The 22,301-nt window shown below is 33.5% G+C and overlaps 1 protein-coding gene across 11 annotated transcripts in view; it reads right to left on the bottom strand.

The window, feature by feature from the left end:
- The window catches only part of OXR1 (oxidation resistance 1), a 405,984-nt gene continuing 383,683 nt past the window's right edge, over positions 1-22,301 (bottom strand). For 8 of the 11 annotated variants that reach the window (XM_011369443.2, XM_023536149.1, XM_023536148.1 and 5 more), the window contains 6 exons: positions 12,861-12,941; positions 10,922-11,047; positions 10,002-10,154; positions 8,147-8,242; positions 4,072-4,145; positions 1-1,908 (listed from right to left, as the gene is read on the bottom strand). In XM_011369443.2, coding sequence (XP_011367745.1) covers positions 1,773-1,908; positions 4,072-4,145; positions 8,147-8,242; positions 10,002-10,154; positions 10,922-11,047; positions 12,861-12,941 — 666 coding nt within the window. In that variant the 3' untranslated portion in view covers positions 1-1,772. The remainder of the gene's footprint in view (positions 1,909-4,071; positions 4,146-8,146; positions 8,243-10,001; positions 10,155-10,921; positions 11,048-12,860; positions 12,942-22,301) is intronic. The other 3 variants (XM_011369444.2, XM_011369446.2, XM_011369449.2) reach the window with 1 other exon arrangement.

Genomic DNA, 22,301 nt, shown 5'->3' with positions numbered 1-22,301 from the left:
TTTGTATCATGTATTTAACTTTATTTGGTATACACTACTATGACCTTATCGTAATTGAAATCCAATACAGGATTTTTTTTTTAAATGATTAGTCAACTCCACAAAGACAATAATACTGCTGTGGAAGACCAAAGGAGGTGAGGGGGGAACCTGATATATTTATTTACAATTCCCTATATTGTAAACATTTAATCTATATACTGTTACTAACTTGTAATGAGAGCTTTACATAGACAAGAAAATGATGCCCTGTATTCTATTCATAGTCAGCAATAGCATATTAAATAGAACATCAGATTTTCTTTTCCATTAGCATTATGCTTTAGATAATTATCTGAATTTCAAAAGATCTAAATATATTCAAGTGCTATACACCTAAAACTACTTAAGCCAACATATTTGGCTTAAAATTTCATTTTTAGAATAATTTAAAGTGCTATAAGCAACCTGGCAATCAACACTTTCTGTAAGAACAAAACTACCTTTAAACATTAATTTACAGGATAATATACAATGTTTATCTGGAATAGCTGAAATTTCAGCACAAGGTCACTGTCACAGGTATAACAGCAGGATTTTTTTTGCATAACATGAAGCTTTGAAATTAACTGATGAATTATTGCCACAATGGCTTATTGTTGGTTTCCTACAAAAGAGGATAAGAACTACTAGTATATTCTATCTTTTTTTTTTTGAGGTCACTTGACAGTAAGTTTGCATATTCAACAAGTCTACTGAGTTAACAATATTGTCTACTATAATCATTGTCCTTTTACAATAGCAAATGCTAGTGGCAACTAATAACATATACTATTCAAAAAAAATCACAAGTTTTTTTTTTTTTCCTTTTGAACAGGAACCTGTACTTTGGGAGTTGGTGTGCAATAAGGCTAAAACAACAGAACTATAAAACAGTATACCTGACACAAATTTTGAAGAAATATGCATCTGTTTCATAGTTTTTGTACTTATGATAATGCCCTGCTAATCTACAAATATGTAAGTAGTATACTTTCTTGCTTGATATATTAAATCCAGTATAATCATCAAGTTCTCATTCTCTTTTGTCATTTTATAACTCTTTTTCAGTTAATTCAACGATGAAAGCATATGCCCAAACCTGTAGGCCATGTACACTGCAATCTATTATAACTAGAATTCTCAAATTTCTTTTCTATTAAAATGAAATTGAGTACCTGCAAAATTAACAAAGAGAATGTTGTAGTGTGAATTAAAACTAGAACTCAGTGGTCCATGAAGTATGCATTATTTTGGCATGTGTTTTTTCGTTCATAAAACTGACTAAGTTGAACACGTTCAAAATTCACTTATGCCAATCTCACGGATACAGTAGTATCTAGTCTTCATTCCCTCAATGCCCCCATCAGACTGATCTAGTAAAACAATCAATACAGTCTTTTAAATCATAAACCAAAATAAGTTCAACAAAAGAGCACCAGACTTCTCAGGAGACTGAGATCACATAGACTGTAGATGAGATGGTCGCTATGATCAAAATGCTGCCAAAATTCTGACAAAACCCACGCTCTGATACTGCATGGATCCACGCCATGGTCTAAACCTAAAGAACTCTGGGACAGAAACATGATTTTAAAAATAAATTCCAAAATTAAAACTGTAATAAATGGTGATACGGACTAATTTTAAAGCACGAGTAACATGTTACATTGTATTGCTTCTTGAAATTTTCAAACAATGCTTGTCCATGTCAGGTTTGGGCCATTATCCTGCTAAGACAGAGAGCACTATATTTATTCAAAAGCCCAGATTTCAATGTCTTGGATAAAGAAATCTTCCTTTTTAGACAGTGTATGATTCCCGAACGTTTTACAAGAATGGCTTCTTCCATGGTATAGATCTCCATCAAGCCAAAGGGCAAATTCTCCCCTGCAATACACAAAATAGTTTTAATGATAATCTCTGAAAATTTATGCCCTACCTAAGTCAGGGGTCCCCAACCCCTGGGCCGTGGACCAGTACCAGTCTGTAGCCTGTTACTGAGCCGCACAGCAGGAGGTGAGCAACGGTCAAGAGAGTGAAGCTTCATCTGTATTTGCAGCCGCTCCCCAGCGCTACATCACCATCTCAGCTCCACCTCAGATCATCAGGCATTAAATTCTCTAGGAGCACTTGGTCCCTGGCGCCAAAAAGGTTGGGGACCACTGCCTAAGTTATAAAATAATAATTGCAGAGGTTGTAAAATAATAATTTAAAGATGTTTCAATATCCAACAATTCTAAAATCATTAATTTTTCCAAACACTTTTCTACTATTTTCTATGTTGCCAGAGGCAATTTTGTTTTGTGTATATCCTATCATAAAATCACTTAATATACAGATCAAAGGATAAAATTAAACCTCTAACATTTCCTTCATTAGAATTAGCTTTTGAGACAGGTGTTGCTTGCTCTGTTATTCTTTGCCTGGTATTCTGGATTTCTCTTTGCTCTATGTTTTTAATATTTAACACGAGTTTCTGAGGCATGGAAATTCCACATCATCTAAAATAAAATGTGTCGTTAATGTTGAGGCAGGGTTCAATCTCCAGTTCATAGCTGAGGAAACTTTAGACTTGCATTTGATCGAGGTCCTATATGTAACATGTTGAAGCTGGATTCTGACTCAGGTTTATCTGACTCCAAAGCCTACATGTAGTCTATCACCATCATGACTGTGATTTCTTTGGGGCTCCTGTTTGGAATTCTGGAATGTCAATGCCCTGTAGCCCCCATTTTCTGAGCCTGTACACTTCTTCTTCAAAGACTGTAATCTTGTCTTAATTTGTTATCAAATTAGCCAAAGGTTAGTTTATTTGCTAGAATCATGTTGTATAATTAAAATTGAGTTTGGGCAGATACCTATTGACCTCTGTATATGTTATTATCAAAGACTCAAGGCATCCTTAACAGCTTGAAATTACAAGCTGCTTGCCTGTGAGGCCTTCCTGGAGAACTAACAGAATCACATGTATATGACCATTTGGAGTAGGGCTGCATGACTGCTCCCTCCAAACCAAAAAAGGTATTGGAGCATGTAAACATTACATGCTGGTTCCAACAACTGAAGATCCATAGTTTTTAGTTGCCTGATTTTGTCCTTCAGAGAAGGCTATAGTAACCATGGTTATTTTTTATGAAATCACATCTTCCAAACACCTATCTACAGAGAAGTTGGGAGAGAATATGCTAAAATCACTCCAGATGATTAATATTCTTAATGATGAATATTCTTAGAGGCTAATAAGATTCTGTGGCCTGAATAAATTATTATTATATATCCTCAACAGTGAGAAACAAAATAAATAATACTTTTATAAGTGTGAGAATTATTTAGCAAATTTTATATGTCTGATCTGGGAAGACAGAAATACCAAAGGAAGATGCCGATATTTGTTAAGCATGATTTGAGAAGTCTAGGCTGGGAGGGAGTAGAGTGGGCTGCCGCCAAACACCCTAAAGACTAAAGGAAGTTGAGATACCAGAATAAGAAAACAAAATTTCTCATAGTGCTTGCTATGCCAAAAGAATCAAATCAAATTACTGACTGACTCACACTGTTAAAAAGCCTGAAAACTTGGGGTGGAGAGGTCACTAAAATATTTGCAGTAAAACAATTTCCATTAATGTCTAAAATATCAATCCAAATAGTCTCCAGGGTAGACTAAAATGAAAACAATAGGATCTTTTTTCATACATTCGGAAAAATAACAAAACACTCTGATTTTTTGAAAAATTTGAGAAGTTCTAAAGTATTAGTATATTTCTAATTCAAATACTAAGGAGTTAGTGTATTCTAGTAATGGGATGGGTTTTACTCAAAAGAGAATCAACTAAATAGCATTTTTAAAATGAATAAATAAATTTTCTACCAGTGGTTTCAAATACTGTACTTAAGCACCTTTTTGCAAATGAATCACACTTTCTTAGTCATAAAAGACGAATTAGAATTCTAACGTCAAAAATTTTCCAAAGATAATTGATTTTATAAACAATGAAAAAAAATTTTTAAAGTTTCTTAAAAAGTTCATGGTAAACTGTTCAAGAGACTTACCCTCCACCACCAAAAGCTAGAGAATCCATGTCTCCTTTGATAAAAAACATATTATCTCCTGTCCACTTAAAGACCTACATAAATGAAAAAAAAAAAAGCTATAAATTAATGTAGATGAAAATGGTTACTAAACAGAGTTACTTCTCCTAAACCCCCAAATAGTTAACAAAGCCTAGACTGACAATAAGAAGAATAATAACAAGAACAGGAGAAGATCAGGCAGAGGATGTGGTGCTCTGGATTTCAGTGTTTACATGACGACATTTGAAAGTGCATGCTCTACTGCAATGTAATCTTCATTTCCAATTCCTCAACTCGTTATCTCTTCACACGTACTTCTCTTTGCTGACTATGTAGGTATTAAGAATTGGATGGCTAATGAAAATAGTTGAAGAAAGTAGAAAATCAGTTAAAAAACAGATATGGATGTCATTAACTTTTATTTTAACATTCATCATAAATGTACGTTAATATTTTAATATTTTGATCTCAGGCCAAGGTCATTTCTTTGGGTTCATCTTTGACTATCATCTTTCTTATATAAGCCTATGGCACATATTTCAATTCCTTTAAAAACCAGAGAGAACATAAAAATACTTAAGAAAACCAAGGGCAAAACTTCTAGATGTTAATATTCTTATTTATTTTTTTTAAATTTATTTATTTTAATTAGTGTCAAGTATACGGTACATTGGTTTGACATCTATACAGTTCATAAAACGATCTCAATTGCTCTCTCCCTCCCAACCCTCCACCTAGCCAACGTATTAATGCTAACTGCATTCCCTATGTCGTGCTCCCCATCCCCGTGACCATCCATCAGCTACTAATTTGTGCTTCTTTAACCCTTCATCCCATTCTCCCAGCCCCTCAAACTCCCCTCCCCCCTTCCCGTCACCAAATTACCCACTATATATTTATGAATCTGTTTTTGATTAGTTTGTTCATTTTATTCCTCAGATTCCGCATATAAGTGAAATCATAATACCTTCTTAGATCCATCAAAGCATTTTATTCCTCAGATTCCACATATAAGTGAAATCTTAATACCTTCTAGGTCCATCAAAGCAATATCTTTTTCCATCCCCTTCCCTTTAGTCTGTGTGTGTCTTTTAATCTGAAGTGATTCTCTTGTAGGCAACATGTGGGGGTCTTGTTTTCTTATCCATTCATCTATTCTATCTTTTAGTTGGAACACTTAATTCTTTTCCATTTGAGGTACTTATTGATAGGAATGTAGTTATTACCATTCTTTATTCCTGATTTTGATACATGTTTTTCTTCTTAAAAAAGTCTCTCTAACATTTCCTGTAATACTGGTTTGGTGGTGATAAATTCCTTTAGCTTATGTTAGTCTGGGAAGCTCTTTATCTGTCCTTCAACTCTAAATGATAGCTTTGCTGGATAAAGTATTCATGGTTGTAGATCCTGGGTTTTCATCATGTTAAATATTTTGTGCCAAGCCTTTCTGTCCTGCATGATTTCTTTTGAGAAATCAGCTGCCAGTCTTATGTGTGTTCCCTTATAGGTAACTATCTGCTTTTCTCTTGCTGCTTTTAAGATTCTTTCTTTGTATTTAACCTTTGGCATTTTAATTATGATGTGTCTTGGTGTGGGCATCTTTGGATTCCCGGTTTTTGGGGTTCTCTGAGCTTCCTGGGGTTTTATGTCCATTTCTTTCACCAGGTTAGGGAAGTTTTCCATCATTATTTCTTCAAACAGCTGTTCAACATCCTGTTTTCCTTCAAGTATGCCGATGAGATGGATATTTTGACCTTTAATAGTGTCCTATATACATCTTAAATTATTTTTATAGTTTTGTCATCTTTTTTTCTTGCCATTCTGATTGAGTGTCTGGCTTTCCCGTCCTCTAGATAGGTCATTTGATCCTTTATTCACTTTGTTTATTCCATTTAATAAATTTCTCATTTCAGATTATGTGTTCTTCATTTCAGACTGGTTCTCTTTTATAATTTCCAGTTCCATTTTTATGTTTTTTATCTCTTTGTTGAAGTTCTCACTGAAGTTTTCTACACTTCCCAAAAATTCATTGAGCATCTTTATAACTAGTGTTTTGAACTCTGCATCTGTTAGATTACTTGACTCCATTATTTCTGTATCTCTGTTCTATTCTCTCATATGGTTTCTGCTTCTCTGTCTTCCCATTTTGGCTGCCTTTCTGTGTCTGTTTCTAGGTACTAAGCAAAGCTCCTAAGTCTCCCGGTCTTTTTAGTGTGTATTTGTGAAGTAGGTGTGCAGTGGCACAGTTTTAGCTTCAGGCCAAATTTAGCCCAAACCTGTGCCCTTCCAGGACCGCCTGTTAAGATTCAGCAAGCAATCCACAGATGCTGTGCTTATAGTTGCCTCAAAAGGCCACACCAGAAAATGAGGCCAGCTGCCACCAGTGAGTCTAGGCGCCGCTCAGCAAGGAGCAACTGACTCGCTGAGGATACCCCTGGATGTGGTTTGGGTGGGGTCCCGAGGTGGGGGAGGTGAAGTTTCAGGAAATCCTCTCGTCCAAGCAACCTCTGTTATCCAGTTTGATGACTTCATGGCTATGGTGGTGCTGTGTCCCTGCACTGGTATGGAGGAAGGCTCAACTGGGAACAATGGATACTGCCAGCATTTCTGTACAGAGCAAGTCTCACCTTGGCACTCACTCCAACAATGTCTCCTTGTAAGTCCCTGGTGTCCCCTGCGTGCAGCCAAATTGGCACTGGTGCTCAGAGTAAGCAGGTCCATCACTGCAAAAATCTGCTCGCGGACAAGGCCCCTTTAAGAGGCGTCTGCTGCTACTGCAGCCTCCGTCACACTCAGCCGCTCAGGACCGGGCAGCCCCACGTCCTCGCCCTGTCCTATTTTCTGCCATTGCAGGGTGATTTCTTAGTTCTCTCCCTAGTTGTGTGACTTGTTCATCTAGATCCCAGGCGATTTTCCTTGCTGCTGATCCTTGTTTCCATCACAACTTGGATTTGGTCGCCAGAGGGATGAACAGGGCCTCTACCATCTATGCCATTTTTTTTCTTCTCTAGACATTAATATTCTTAAATATTTTTTTTCTACTCTTTCGTGGCATTTTTATCTAAACCTAATAGAATAGCAATATCTAGCACTTTTTCATTATCAAGTTTTCCAAAGACCTAATTATAATTTTCAATAAAAAAAACTTTAACACTCACTTTTTCTGTTATAAAACATTTGACTTATTAGAGTATTACAGTTATCAGGTAGAAAGAGCATTAAAAGTTTTGAGAGTGAGCACAACTGAAGCTTAAGAACTTTGAAGCACCTGCAAGCTTCCAGTTAGCTGCAGGAAAGGATGGTTAACCCAGTGCCACTCAAGCACAAGTTTGTGAAAAGAGCTTCCACTGAATCAAATACTTTCTATTTTGTTCATTATAGAAACTGTTCTTAAAAATCACTCTTTTTTTTTTTTTATTTTTTATAACGAACTATGTCAATTCCTTTTTTCAAGATTATAATTTCCTCTCTTAGGAAAGGTTTGACACACTGAACCTCAATGCATCTGAGACACCGGGATTGCACTCAATGTTTTAAATAGTCACACATTCATTAAAATTCACATAAACATTTACATTTTAGATCTTATTAGTATTCGCTCTATGTTGGTCGAGCCACAATAAAGAAAAAGAAATTGGGTAATCACTTTGGACTAAAACCCAAATAATTTATTTTTTAGGTTTTCAAGACTTACTTATATCATTAAACTTATTTAGTAATTAAGAGTTTCTAGGAATTTCGCAAGGACGATTCAAAAACAGAATGGTAATAATGACATAAAGTCATTACTGAGCCTACAATGTGTGTCTGGCACCAAGTGAAATGTTGTACATATATGATTCTCATTTAATTTTTAAACAACTCTGTTACATTTTATAGTCTCCATTCTATCCACAGAAAAACTGAAACTCAAAATGATAAAAAAAAGTGCTAGGTTTTCAGTCAGTAAAAGGCAGAGATGAGAATCACATACAAGTGTATTTGACTCCAAAGTGCATGCCCCTTTCACTAAGCCATCTCTTTATAAACTGAATATTGGAACAACTGTCCTTACCTCAAACTCAGGACAGAATGTGAAAACAAAGGTCTCTCCGGTACCATAGAAACCATCACTCACTTTAAATGGCTCAGATGCTAATGCACCAAAAACCTAAGGATAAAAAAAGGCATATTCAATGACTATTAATTTGTTTCAGTGAGCATTATCCCATTACATACATTTAAATAAAATACAAAAAAAAATTTTATAGTTTTATCTAATTATACTTAAAAAGGGAAACATGATCAATTGCTGTATAATTCATATTACTGTCAATTACAAATCAGTTTCTCAATGGGGGAAAAAACAGATTTTTCCTAGTTTTGAAATCTAAAGAGATTCTTGTTATAACAAACAGACAATCTTAAAAAGTGGTTCACACATTTCAGGAGGCCTTAATATGCACGATGTATGTATAATAAAAATAGCATGCTGCTATGGGATTGTAGCATTTAGGGAAGCAAAAACCTTTCAGTACATTCTACTACTAAAAAGGTTCACTATTTTTTTCTTCATTAGACAGTAAACTCTATGTGGGCAGGCCTTGGGTCTGAACTGTTTGGCCCTGTACTGCCATGGCCTTGCATATGAGACACACAATAGATAGCCTAAAAAAGAGTGAGTGAATAGGAGACCTGGATAAGTCATTTCCATGCTCTAGGTCTAAGTTTCTACATCATCAATGAGAAAGTGGAGAATGTGGTAAATGAGCTCTACAGTCACGGTCTCTCCTGACACTCTTTTATATAGTCTTAATTTTTAAAACGGACTTTCTTATTATTGAATGGTATATATATTATATATGTAGATACATAAAATATAAATGCACAGCTAAATTTGGAATTATCACAAAGCAAAGTCCCATTTAAACTGCATTCAGACCAAGGAACAGAACAGTGCTCCAGAAGCTCTCTTTGTGCCCCTTGGTACCCGCCATCCCCTCACTCCCAGAGGAAACCACTAGCCTGACAACACCACAGATTCATTTTGCCCATTTATAAACTTTCCATAAAAGGAATCATGAAGAACTTACTCTTTAGTGTCTGATTTTTAACTCAATATTACATTTGTGACACTTATCTACACTATGGCACGTAGCAGTTCATTCGTTTTCATTTCTACAAGTGCCTTTTATTGGGTGTATAACCTTGGAAAAGTTGATAAAACTCAAGTCATAGTTAACTTGTCTTGAGAACAGGGATGATGAAAGTATTAATCTCACAGGCTCTGATGGCTAATTAAGACAATGCATATAGAGTGATCAGACAAGTGTGCATAAGCACATTAACAGTGTTAGTAGTAGTAGTGCTTTGTTTTGTTTTTTAAATTAATACGGCTATTCCACCCTCTCGTTGCTCTCCAGTGCTGGTAATTTACCTGAACTTGCTGTTTCAGAAACACACCAACGTTCCTCTTGCTTATCTGTGGTTTGGTTCTTGTATCACCCTAACAATTATCTTTAACTTTCAAAACTTTGCCCATGTTTCAAGACTGTCAATTTCCATCCTTTTTGAGAATCTCATTTTTATTTCTCCCAAGATCTGAACAACCCTTATTCTAAACACCTCTTCTGTTTTTCTACGTTTTTACTACTTAGCATAATTCTCTTGGTATGAGAGATACTGACAGACTTAAATATTCTTTTCTACCAGACTATACTCCCTGTGAAGGTAGGAACTCTTTAAAAGTTATTCATGCTCATGCCTATCCTCTGTAGTACTCAGCATTGCCTTGTGTTTTAAAAGTGCTCTATAATTACCAGTTAAACTTAATAAAATGTACCAATGAAAATAATTTTTATCAAAAGAATATGCTAAACTGTTACTATAGTCTCTTAAAGGCAAGGTGTCTGTGTAGATATTTTCATTACCTGCCCATCACTGTCTTTAATCACCATCAGCACTGGGGTGTCTAAACCTGTCATTGTCCGATAAAGGGTCTTCAAGCTGGTGCCATGCTTTCCAGTACCATAAACGAGAGTCCATGGGTAGCCAATTGTTCTTGGTGGAAGATGCTTGGTAAGCTTTGAAGAATAAAATATTAATATTTACTTGATAGCTTATTGTCAATTTGTAGGATACTAATGCCAGTTGGAATTTAATGGTACTTTATAAAATTTAGGCTACAAAAATAACAGAAATTATTTATCATTCTCAAAGATGCTTGAAGAGTAATTATACATTTCTCACCATGAAATATTAATTGTCCAGTAGGAAAAGAATCATGCCGAAAAAGACAGAAATTAGAACAGAGATAAGAAAAATGAATCACTTATAGCGCCCTCGGTACTGAATTAATGAAAATATTGAATGGACTCTGAGCTTGATTATTAATAACCTCTCAAATAATAAGCTCTAGAGGCATATTATCAGAGTTAGAAATCGAGTTTCAATACTTTACATCTGTGTGACTTTGACAAATTACTTCACCTTCCTATGCCCAAGGCTTTTCACTTACAAAATGCACACAATAAAAGTATCCAATTCCTATAGGTGTTATAACAACTACATGAGATAATCCACAAAAAGCAAGTAAGTAGCATACAACAAGAAATTAAATATTAGTTATTGTAGTAGCTCACCTAATTTGCTATTGTGATTTTTTTAGTGTGTGTTTACCCAAATCTCCTAGTACCTTCTATTATACTAGTTGCGATGCTATGTTTACTTTTCTTCATGGGAGAGGAAGAAACAGAAACCTTGCTTCTTCAGTTTTCAAAACAGATAAAAGGAGGCTGCTTTACTCTTATGGGTACACACTCAGAAATGCACAAATGTGGGTATGTCATACCTTTTCAATCTGATCTGGCAGTAAGAGTTCACTGGGATCACTTAGGTTTGGTCGAAAAGATTCAGACTCCAGGTCTGCTTTCACTGGAGCAACCAGCTTTGAATTGATGTCTTCTCTTGTAGTAATCTAAAGAAGTAAACAGCAGCAGGATGTTAATATAAAATTATAACATGCTTTAAAATTTTCAGGCTTTATACCTTAGAAAAGGTGACTAAAGCTTTAATTTAGGGTTTCAGAAGACCAAAGATGTTTCATCTACTAGCAAAGGCATATCCAATGTAGAAAAGGATTTTTTAACTATAAGACATTTTTCTCATCCAGTGTATGAAGAAAGACAAGTAATGAATGAGAAGCCCATATTTCCATGTAAAAGGAGATCACACTGCATGCAAACTTTAATTTTGCTGACGAAGGGCAAATGTGAACCAATTAGCATGTTTTTTATGTCTGTTATTTAAAATATGTGGAATTATTTTTTTCATGGTAAACATAAAATTTGCCAAAAACAACTAAGAAAACTTCCTTGGTGCCAAAATTTTAATTTAAAAGAACAGTACAATAAAAAGTATAACTTTGTATGGGTGTGTGTATTTGCTTCACTGAGAAAGTTACCATTATTTTTAAAAAGCCTTCCTTGTTTTTATGTTCTAAACACTGAATTTTTATCTAGTTGGACCAAACAACAAATTTAAAAGTTAATTTGTTCACAAATCTAGGTTTTAAATTAGATTAATTGGATGCATCAAAAAGAATAAACACTTTTTTTGCTTGATGGAAATGATCTCACTGATATTCTTAAAATGATAAAAATGTTAATTCAAAAAAAAGTCCTATACAATCTAGGCTGTTGATACTTTTTCATATTAATTTTAACATATAAAACACAATAACATTAGAAAAAAATATATGAAACATAGCTATTATTGATGAAACTTTTAAATTGGAAAATAGAATTCTATTGGAGCAGATAACTAAAATGCAGGCAGCGATGCTCGGCGACTATGATTCCATACAAGAATGAAATGTTGCTAAACTATTTTGTTCCTTTAACAGATTTCATTACAAACCTAAACGGCATATGTTTTCAACCAATACACGTTCTAGAACTGTATTGTTTTTTGATGAGAAACTAAATTGTATCAATTCTTTCACATCATCATGTTTTATCCTTATTTTGATGATGCGAAAGGTTAAAAAAAAAAAATCCAAGGCAGCATGAGAAGCATTAAAAGAAAAGAAAAAAATTCAGTAGTTCTAGCAAAGCCATGAAAGCAAATCTTACTAAGAAGAGGAAAACACACAATAATACACAAAACTGGAAAATGAGTTCAGTTGTATCGCTTTTTTCCAAAAAAAAAAAAAAATCACAAAGATTATTTCATGGAATTTAAAATAATTTCTCTAGTTCTGGTGCCTAACCTATACTATTTCTAAGTATTTCTAATATCAACCAAGAATACTTCAAGAACAAAATAATTTATTTTATTAAGATATTTCATGTGGGGTCGATACAACTAAAATAGCCTTAAAGAAGAGAAAAAATTTAAAACCTTATTATTTGTTAAAATTTTAAAGATTTTCCCACAGTTCATCTTTCAGATTTAGTTCAGTAAAAATTCGATCTTAAACCCAAACACATTCTTGCAATGTTAAAATTAAGTGAAAACTCATCACGCAAAGAAACACACAGTGCTGAGAACAATTCCAAAGTGACAGAAAATTCCTCTGAAACTCTTTCAAATGAAAAGATGACAGAAAAGATAATCCTAGAGCTCTTAAAGGCATAACTGTACTCTTTAGTACAAAAAGGAATTTTCTGATGGACGATTTTAGTTCTGTAGTCAAAACAAATCCTTCAAAAATGAGATTTGCCCTGACGAAAGACACTAAAAACAGGGATGATCATTCTCCGGGAGATTTAAACTACTGAAGGGGGCACCTGGAGACGTCTGCAGAGTGTGCGCAGTTCTTCAGTATTTAGAGCATCGATCCTGCGGTGATACTCAGCCACTGACACTACCTGAATATGGAAACAGGAAGACAATAATTCCACTGACAGTTGAGAAAAATCGCCAAAGCAAAACCAAAAAAAAAAAAAGAAAAAGAAAAAGAAAAAGAAAAAAAAAAAGGAGAAATTTAAATGGGGAAAGAGAGCTATAATCAGGATTTCTTTCCCCAACTCTGTGCTGAAAATCCAAGAGATTTATATACCAAACTACAGTGAAATACGCTTATTGAGTTTAACCACTACATTCAACCATAAAAGGTTCATTTTATGGATTGGCTCGTATAGACAGAATTTTTTGAGTGAATAGAATTATAAAGGAAATATTATATAAAATATAACATACTTTGCTAACATCATAGATCACATCTAAACTCTAAATGTCCTGCAGTTTACAAAAAAAACACACCAGTACTTTCAAACCTCCCCTCCAGATCAGTTTAGTTCAAATACTATTTTCTAATGGCAATGCTGGAAAAATTTTTTCTAGGCAAAGGTGACAAACAAACCCATGCTATATGATCTGTATCAGAAAAAAAGGAGAGAAGAAAGCAAGAAAAAGATATAATGTACATTGTAAAACCTAAGGCGATAAGAAAAATAAGCTCTAGAAAGTAGAAAATTAGATTCTTGAAAGCAAATCTAATCAACAGTGCCTTCTCAGGCATGTTGTCTACTTCAGTGTTTTTAGATGACTCTTTTCAGTTTTGCCTCTCCTTTATATTATTTCTTTATGGTTGGTACTATAGCAGTTATTTGTGAATAAAATTTAATAACTTTCCTACATTCTAAATTCCTATGGGAAATTCTATATCTTCTATAATTGCCTAGACTAGTCTCTTGCATAGTGCTTAATTTAAAAGCCATATTTGACAGATAAACATTGTTACAAAAAGGCCACAGAAACAGACAAGTTTCCTCAGGTTAACAGCTACAGCTTTTTCAGACTGTGACATAATTCCCCAAACAGTAACCATAATATATGGAACTCTGATGGTGCCATAAATAGGTGCTGATTCTCTGAGCTATGACAAATTTCCCTTGTAATCAAATGTGTAGAGGTTCTGGCTACGAAATACAGTTAAACCAATCAGCCCATAGAATTTTGACTTCTGACCTAGGTTTTAAAAGGCTACTTATTCTAGCCAACTAAAATGAATTAACCACCAGTAAATATCAAGATAACTCTATAAAGAGCTATGTAAACCTGCGAAAAGCTATGAAAGACAATGAGAATTTAAAAACAAAGAAAAGAAACTAGACAGATTTCCATTCTGGCCATCATTATTATACTGACTATTGCAAAGCAACAATGCATGCAATATGACAGCTAACCCTCTACTGACAAACTCAAAGAAGTTATGATCTCCAGCTCAGAAGGATCAGACTGACCTGGGTTTGGTCTCTTCTTTTTCTATTTCTTTATAAAACAATGGAAATAATAAGAGTACATACCAAGTAAGGTTTTTATGTAAATAAGATGAAGAAATAAAATGCATATAAAGGATTGCTTAATGGAGTATAGTACCCAGCATAAAGTATGAGAGCTACTATTATTTATACTACTTTTACTTGATCATTTTTTACCTATTATTCTAAGTAGTAAAAGCTGTCTGAAGAGCCTCCTTATTTATTTATTCTCCTTATTTATTTTTGATATTAAAATGTTTGAGAGCTCAACTATTTTATATGCCTTAAATGACTTTTCTGAAATTAAGTTTCAGTATTAGATAAAAAATATTAAAGACTCTTCAATTAAAGACAGAATTATCAATAAAGATGAAAAATATTGGTAGTAAAAATTAAAAAAAAAAAATCACAGCCTTGCTTTTCTATGGCCAGCAAAATAAATCTCTACAAAATATTTAATGGCCAGTTATATTTTTCTTTCTTTTTCCCACGACGTTCGATCTAATCAAGAGTCTTCTAGCCAAGCATTTTCAAATTATATGACTTAGCTATTCCTCTGCATTCCTTTTATCTCTCTAGTGAACAATGACCTTACACTTATTTCTTAAAGCTCCTTCTTTTATCATATTAACCACACTTCCTGGATGGAAGTAAAATTCAATTATGCTCACAAAATGCAGCGGTTATAATCTAATTTCATCAACATCGCTGAGAGTAGGAGTTATCAGTGAGGGAACTACGAACTGCCATCATAAATATCTGGTAAAGTCATAATTTCTTTCATGTTACAAATCTACCTTTCCTCATTCATATTTTTTTTAATGTATTCTTTTCTGGGACTTAGTTTTAAACTCACTACTTACTTAACTGTAAGTATTTACTCACACTCTGATGAATGAAGGTACATAAAAGTGTCAAAAGAGTCCGCTAATTGATAACGAAAAGGGATTTGAAATTAAATGAGTACAGAAATATACTTCCTCCTCTCAAAAGAATAAAGAGATATAGATTCCTAGTATAAGATATACAATGGAACTGGAAATAGTCTTAATTTTTGTCCCTTTGGTAAATCATACTCCATGTACAGAATTTATTATTTTACCCAAAAGATTAAACCTAAGTAGAAAATAGACACATTTCTATAAAATGTCCTACATTACACTTTTAATTATTAAGGGTACAGAGTTAGGAAACCAAGATCTTCCAATTAAAAGTGGACTGGCAAGGAAGTCATTTTTTGAGGAATAAAGTGGTCTGCATATACTGTTAAAACCCATTCACAGGAACTAAGTATGAGAACAATATGATCTACCCTCTGCCAAATTAAGTGCTTACTCTATGGTCTTTTCAGTCTTTGACAAAGGAGGACTCTCACACAAAGGAAGTGTTTTCCTAAGCATTTATTTTCACAGAATTACAAATGAAAAGGCAGGATTAAATCCACCCACCCCTATTACAAAAGGGACTAACAACAATAATCAGAACAAAACAAAAGCTGAAAATAAGAAAAATTGTAGTTGTATAATAAGTAAGTTTTATATTATAGGTTGCTGTCAATCCCATGAATAAGAATGTGTTCTACACATAAAGACCAATGCTTTGATTTAACGGTCCTCCTTCCAGATGTTCTAGTATTTTCCCCTGAGTACACTACAAACAAACTAAAAACCCCCCTTCTCCCAACTGCCTTACAAGGTAACAAAAGTCTGGTAGATATCTGTGTATGTGCCATTTTTATTCCTTACTTATTCTTTACTCTTATTCCTTAGTTAAGGGAGATAGGGTAGAAAGAAAAATATTACCCGATCGATGACATTTAGACTTAATTTGGTATCTAAAAATATGTTAAACAAGGAGGGAGTGTAAATCTGAGCTGTTGTAGTTAACAAAAAGGGCATACAACAGTATCCTTGAAGTCACAGAACCTTTTGTTCTATATTTCATCATATACAACAGAGTCATATAACAAAATAAAACCTGGATTATGTTAAAACTTTGCTCCTTTTTGCCTTAAATTATAACCATTGCTTTCATAATGAATGAGGTATAAAAGGAACAAATAGAGAATCATGAATTAGATAAATGAAAAATAGACTTGATAAAGGAAAGACTTAAAATCCAAAATGAATTCAAAATACAAAACATTATCAAAGTTTTGATTTGAATAAATCATTTAAAATTACTTCCTATTGAGTATATTTGCAGATGACTCATAGGTTTTCATGAGAATGTAGATATAATCACTGTTCTTTTAGTCAAAAAGAAAGCTGTTCGCTACTCAAAACCATTCCATTATACTATGTATATATTCTGTCAGCTTCCTGGAACTATAAATATAAGAAGTGAATCTCATAAAAAGGGAATACTCATTTCCCCACAGTGCATCAGATGAAAAGAATACTCTTAACATAATCTTGAAAAATACAAATCCATTATTATAGCTGGAGACTTCAAAACTTCTCTATCAGTGATTCACAAATCCAGCAGGCAAAAAATCAGTAAGGACATAGCTGAACTGAACATACATCATAAATTATAAATAATAAAAATATGCTCTCTGACCACAACAAAATTAAACTAGAAATTAATAACAGAGAAATTAGTAGGAAAATACCAAAATACTTTTAAACAACATACTTCTAATTAATGCATGGTCAAAAAAGTCCTAGGAAATATTTAAAATATTTTGAACTAAATGAAAGTACAACTTACCAAAATTTTGAGATACAGTGAAAACAAGGGTTAGAGAGGAAATTTATAGCTTTAAAAGCATATATAAGAAAATACCTAAAATCAATAACCTAAGCTTCCATCTTAGGAAACCAGAAAAAGAGCAAATTAAATCTGAACTAACTATAAGAAAAATATAATAAAAAAATCAGAGCAGAGATCATTGAAATTGAAAACAGAAAATCGATGGAGAAAAATCAACAAAACCAAAGGATAGTTCTTTGAAAAGAACAATAAAATTTATAAACTTCTAGTCAGGCTAACTAAAATGAGAGAGAAGATACAAATGAATTATATTAGAAATGAAGAGAGCTAACACTATTGATGCCATGGACATTAAAAGAATAATAAAGGAATATTATAAATTCATACCCACAAATTTGATGACCTAGATAAAATGGACTAGTTCTTTGAAAGACATAAACCACCAAAACTCACACAAGAAGAAAGAGACAATCTGAATAGGCCTCTATCTATTAAAAAAGTTGAATTAATAATTAATAACCTTCCAAAACTGAAGGTACAAAGCCCAGTTCTAGCCAACTAAAATGAAGTAGCTACCAGTAAACATCAAAGTAACGCTATAAAGTTATGCAAACTTGTTGAAAGCTATGAAAGACATGAGCAGGAAAAAAAAAAAAAACTGGATATATTTCCATTCTGGCAATTATTATTATACTGACTTTTGCAAGGCAAAAATACATACAGTATGGTAGCTGACTCTGTACTTACAAAGCAACCCAAAGTGGTCATGATCTCTAGGTGTGGAGTATCTGGAGTGAATCCAGATAGACTCACTGGTGAATTCTATCAGACATTTAAGAAATAAATTATACTAATTCTCTACAATCTCTTTCAGAAAATAGAAGCAGAGGAAATACTTCCCAATTCATTTTATGCAACTAACAAACAAATAAAGACATTATAAGAAAGTAAATATACAGACCAATATCTCTCATGAACATACATGCAAAAAGCCTCAACAAAATATTAGCAAACTGAATCCAATGACATATAAAAAGAATTATATACGATAACCAAGTGGGATCTATTCCAGGTACGCAAGGCATTTGCAAGGTACTTCAACATTTGAAAATCAACTGAGGTAATCCGTCATATCAAAGAAGAAAAACCACATTCTTATAATTAACAGATGCAGAAAAAGCACTATTATCCAACAGTCATTCATGATTAAAATTCTCAGCAACCTAAAATAGAGGGGATCTTCAACTTCATTAAGAAAACCCCTACAGTTATTGAAACCAATGGTCTTTATGACTTTGATTAAATTTACTTTTAAATCCTAGTTCTAAAAATCATCTCTCTCTATAATATCCCTCAGAGACCTGGCCTTTTCCCTGATAGTCAGCAACCCCTGAGGCAGCAGAAGACAGTGACTTGGACCTGATGAAGTGTCATAAGGTCTGGACCTCTGGCAGGCTAAAGATAACATCTTGACCTAAGTTATGTTTCAGTTCCTGAGCCCTGAGGTGGAACAACTCCCCAGCTTCTTTCCCATGAAACCAGAAAGAGGGACACCTGACCAGACCTCAGAACTGTCCTCAAGACTTGAAGAAATGATTTATTACTCCTTTCTTACCCCCGACCAATCAGCTCCTAGCAGACCCGAACTCCTTAACCTAGGGGGTCTCGTGATTTTGCTCTATATGATCTGTAACCCACATGCCGTCAGGGAGTTTCAGCTTTTGAGCATTAGCTTCCTGTTCCCCTGGGTGGTGTCGTTCATAATAGCCAATCTTTCTCCACGGCAATTCTTGGTGTTTAGTGTTTGGCTCTGCTAGCACCGAATGGACAACTCTCTCTGTTCAGTAACTTTATTATACATAATGGTGAGGAATGAAATACTTTCCCATGAAGATAAAGAGCAAGACAAAGATGTCCCTTTTCACCACTCCTATTCAACATTATACTAGAAGAAGTCCTAGCTAAGGCTGTAAGATAAGAAATAAAAGGGACTGATTAGGAAGGATGAAATAAAACTGTTAGCAGATGACATGATTGTCTATACAGAAAATTCTAAAGAATCAACACAAAACTGCTGGAATTAATAAGTGATCATAGTAGGTATACAGAATATAAGATTAATATACAAAAGTCAACTGCTTTCCTTGATATCAGCTATGAAAAACTGGAATTTGAAATGTAAAATAATACTATTTATATTAGTACCAAAAAAATAAAATATTTTGGTATAAATTTAACAAACTATATATAAGACCTACATAAAAAGTACACAATTCTAAGAGAAATCAAAGATTTAAATAAATGGAGAGACATTCCATGTTCACAGATACAGATAGAACACTTAATATTGTCAAGATAACAGTTCTTCCTAATTTGCTCTATAAATTCAACACAATTCCAATGAAAATTGCACCAAATTATTTTGTGGATGTAGGCAAACTGATTAAAGTTTATATGGAAAAATCCCAATGCCAACATAATGATGAAGGAAAAGAACAAAATTGGACTTTTTTAGTCAATTTCAAAAGTAAAACTGACACTACTCAACTTCAAAGCTTACTATAAAGGCAGAGTAATCAAGACAGTGTGATACTGGCAAAAGAACAGACAAACTGATCAATGGAATGAAACTGAGCACCCAGAAATAGCTTCATACAAATACAGACAATTGATTTTTGAAAACAAAGCAAAAATAATTCAAAGGAGAATGGATGGTCTTTCACCAAATAGTGCTGAAACAATTGGACAATCACACGCAAAAAAATTAACCTACACAATGTCTTTATACTTTTCACAAAATTAACTCAAAATGGATCACAGACCCACATATAAATGCAAAACTACAAAACTCCTAGAAGATAATGTCGAAAAAATCTAGGTGACCTTGGGTTTGAGGATGCATTTTTAGATAGAACACCAAAAGCATGATCTACAAAAAAAAAATTATTTAGATTTCCTTAAAATTAAAAATGTCTGTTCTCTGATAGACACTTAAGAGAATGAAAAAACAAGCCATAGACTGGGAGAATATCTTTGCAAAATATGTATTTGATAAATGTTATCCAAAATATATAAAGAACTCTTACAATGCAACGAGAAAACAGTCTAATTAAAACATGAACTAAAGATCTAGACACCTCATCAGAGAAGATATACAGATAACAATAAGAATATGAAAAGATGCTCATTAGCATATGTCATCAGGGAAGTGCAAATTAAAATAACAATGGGATACCATTACATAACTATTAAGAATGGCTAAAATCCAAAGCACTGACATAAAATGATGGTGAGGATGTAGAGTAACAGGAACTCTCATTCATTTTTGGTACAATGCAAAATCGTAGACACTTTGAAAAATAGTTTGGAAGTTTCTTACAAAACATTAAAATACTCTATCATACAATTCAACAACTGCATTCTTTGGTATTTACCCAAATGAGTTGAAAACTTATGTCCACACAAAATCTACACATGAATGTGTTTTTAACAGCTTTTTATTATATGTATTGAAACTTGGAAGTAACCAAGATATCCTTCAATAGATGAGTGAATAAACATATTTCGGTACATCCAGACAACGGAATATTAAAAGTCAGCACTAAAAAGAAATGACCTATTAAGCCATGAAAAGACAGGAAGAAAGTTTAAATGCATTTTACTGAAGTCAAAGAAGCCAATCAGAAAAAGCTACATACTGTATGATTCCAACACTCTGGAAAAGGCAGGTGTTAAAGTGGAGGAAAGGAGGGATGAATGGAGCACAGGGAACTTTTAGGGCAGTGAAATTACACTGAATCATCCTTTAATGGTAGATACAGGTCATTCGGAATGTACAGCACAAAGAATAAAACCTAATGCAAACTATGGACTCTGGGTAATAGTAATGTGTAATATTACTTCATAAATTGTACAAGATATGAATAGTAAGGGTATTATGTTTGGGGTAAAGGGGACATACAGGAACTCTCTGTACTTTCCATTCAATTTTTTTTGTAAGCCTAAAACTGCTCTAAAAATTAAATCAATTAAAGAAAACAGGGAATGATAAAATTCAGGGAGGTGGTTATCAATTTGGGGGCGACATGAGACATGAGATGAGGTAGAGAAAGGACACATAGGCTGATGCAACTGTACCGATAATATTCTAGTCCTTAAGTTAGGTAGTGGGAACAGAGCTATTTATTTTATGACTCATAACCTGCATATGTACAATTTTTTGAACTACTAAGTCAAATTAATAAAGAAAAAATTCTACATTGAATATATGTGTAGATGTCCTCTCTGCATGAATATGCGTGCTTAGAAAGCAGAGGATCTTTTATATATGATAAGGTATATGTAAATACTAGTTAATAAATTTCTTGTGCATATGTACTATAAGTAGGCAACAGAGTACAGCAGAGGGAACACTGGGTTTGGGTTTAGATCTCTGCTTTAATTCCAATTCTGCTTTTTATTAGTTTTGTGAACATGAGCAACTATATTTAATTTCTCCACTTCTGATCTTTCGAATGGAAATAGTAATCACACTTCAAACACTTAATGAGGAATAAATGATATATATAAAATAGATACTGATAATTAAGTGTACAAAATAAATGTTAATTCACTTCTCCTAGTAATAATCTGAAAATTTTCAGAGTACAGCAAAGAATTTAATGGCATAGGCTAGAGCCAGAATACCTACACTCGAAGTACAGCTATGACCCTTACTGGTTTTTGTATGACTGCTATATGCCTCTGTTTTATAAAATGGAGATAACAGTAGCAATATTTCATAGGTTAAGGATTACATAAAATAACTCATGTGCTTAAAATAATATACAGTGTTACTAGAAGTATACGGTGTTAGAAATCATTATTTTTATAATTACTACAATTATTATATTGAGCTGAGGTCACTGGAAAAATTTTTACATTTATATAAGCTCTTATTCCATTTCTACCTGTGAGCTAATTCTTACATAGATGTAAATAATTCATCATAGGTGCTTTTCCCCTGTTTTCAAATATGAAAGCCTAAAACACAAAAAATAAATGTCGCATTTAAGGGTTGAAATACAAAAACAATGATGACTAAATTAGGGACATATTGATATTAGTAGAGATAAAATAATGTCACTATTTAATGGCTCATGACTTTAGTCTGAGTAAGCCTAAAATCCTTATTATAAAACAGGCTCATAACTTTCATGGAAATAACAATTTATTGACAAGACACTAAAAAGGCAGGATATAGTATATGGG

The sequence above is a fragment of the Pteropus vampyrus genome, unplaced genomic scaffold (genome assembly GCF_000151845.1).
Source record: "Pteropus vampyrus isolate Shadow unplaced genomic scaffold, Pvam_2.0 Scaffold149, whole genome shotgun sequence".
NCBI classification, from domain to species: Eukaryota; Metazoa; Chordata; class Mammalia; order Chiroptera; family Pteropodidae; genus Pteropus; species Pteropus vampyrus.
The sequence above is the reverse complement of the archived record's forward strand: the minus strand, read 5'-3'. Positions and strand labels throughout refer to the sequence as shown.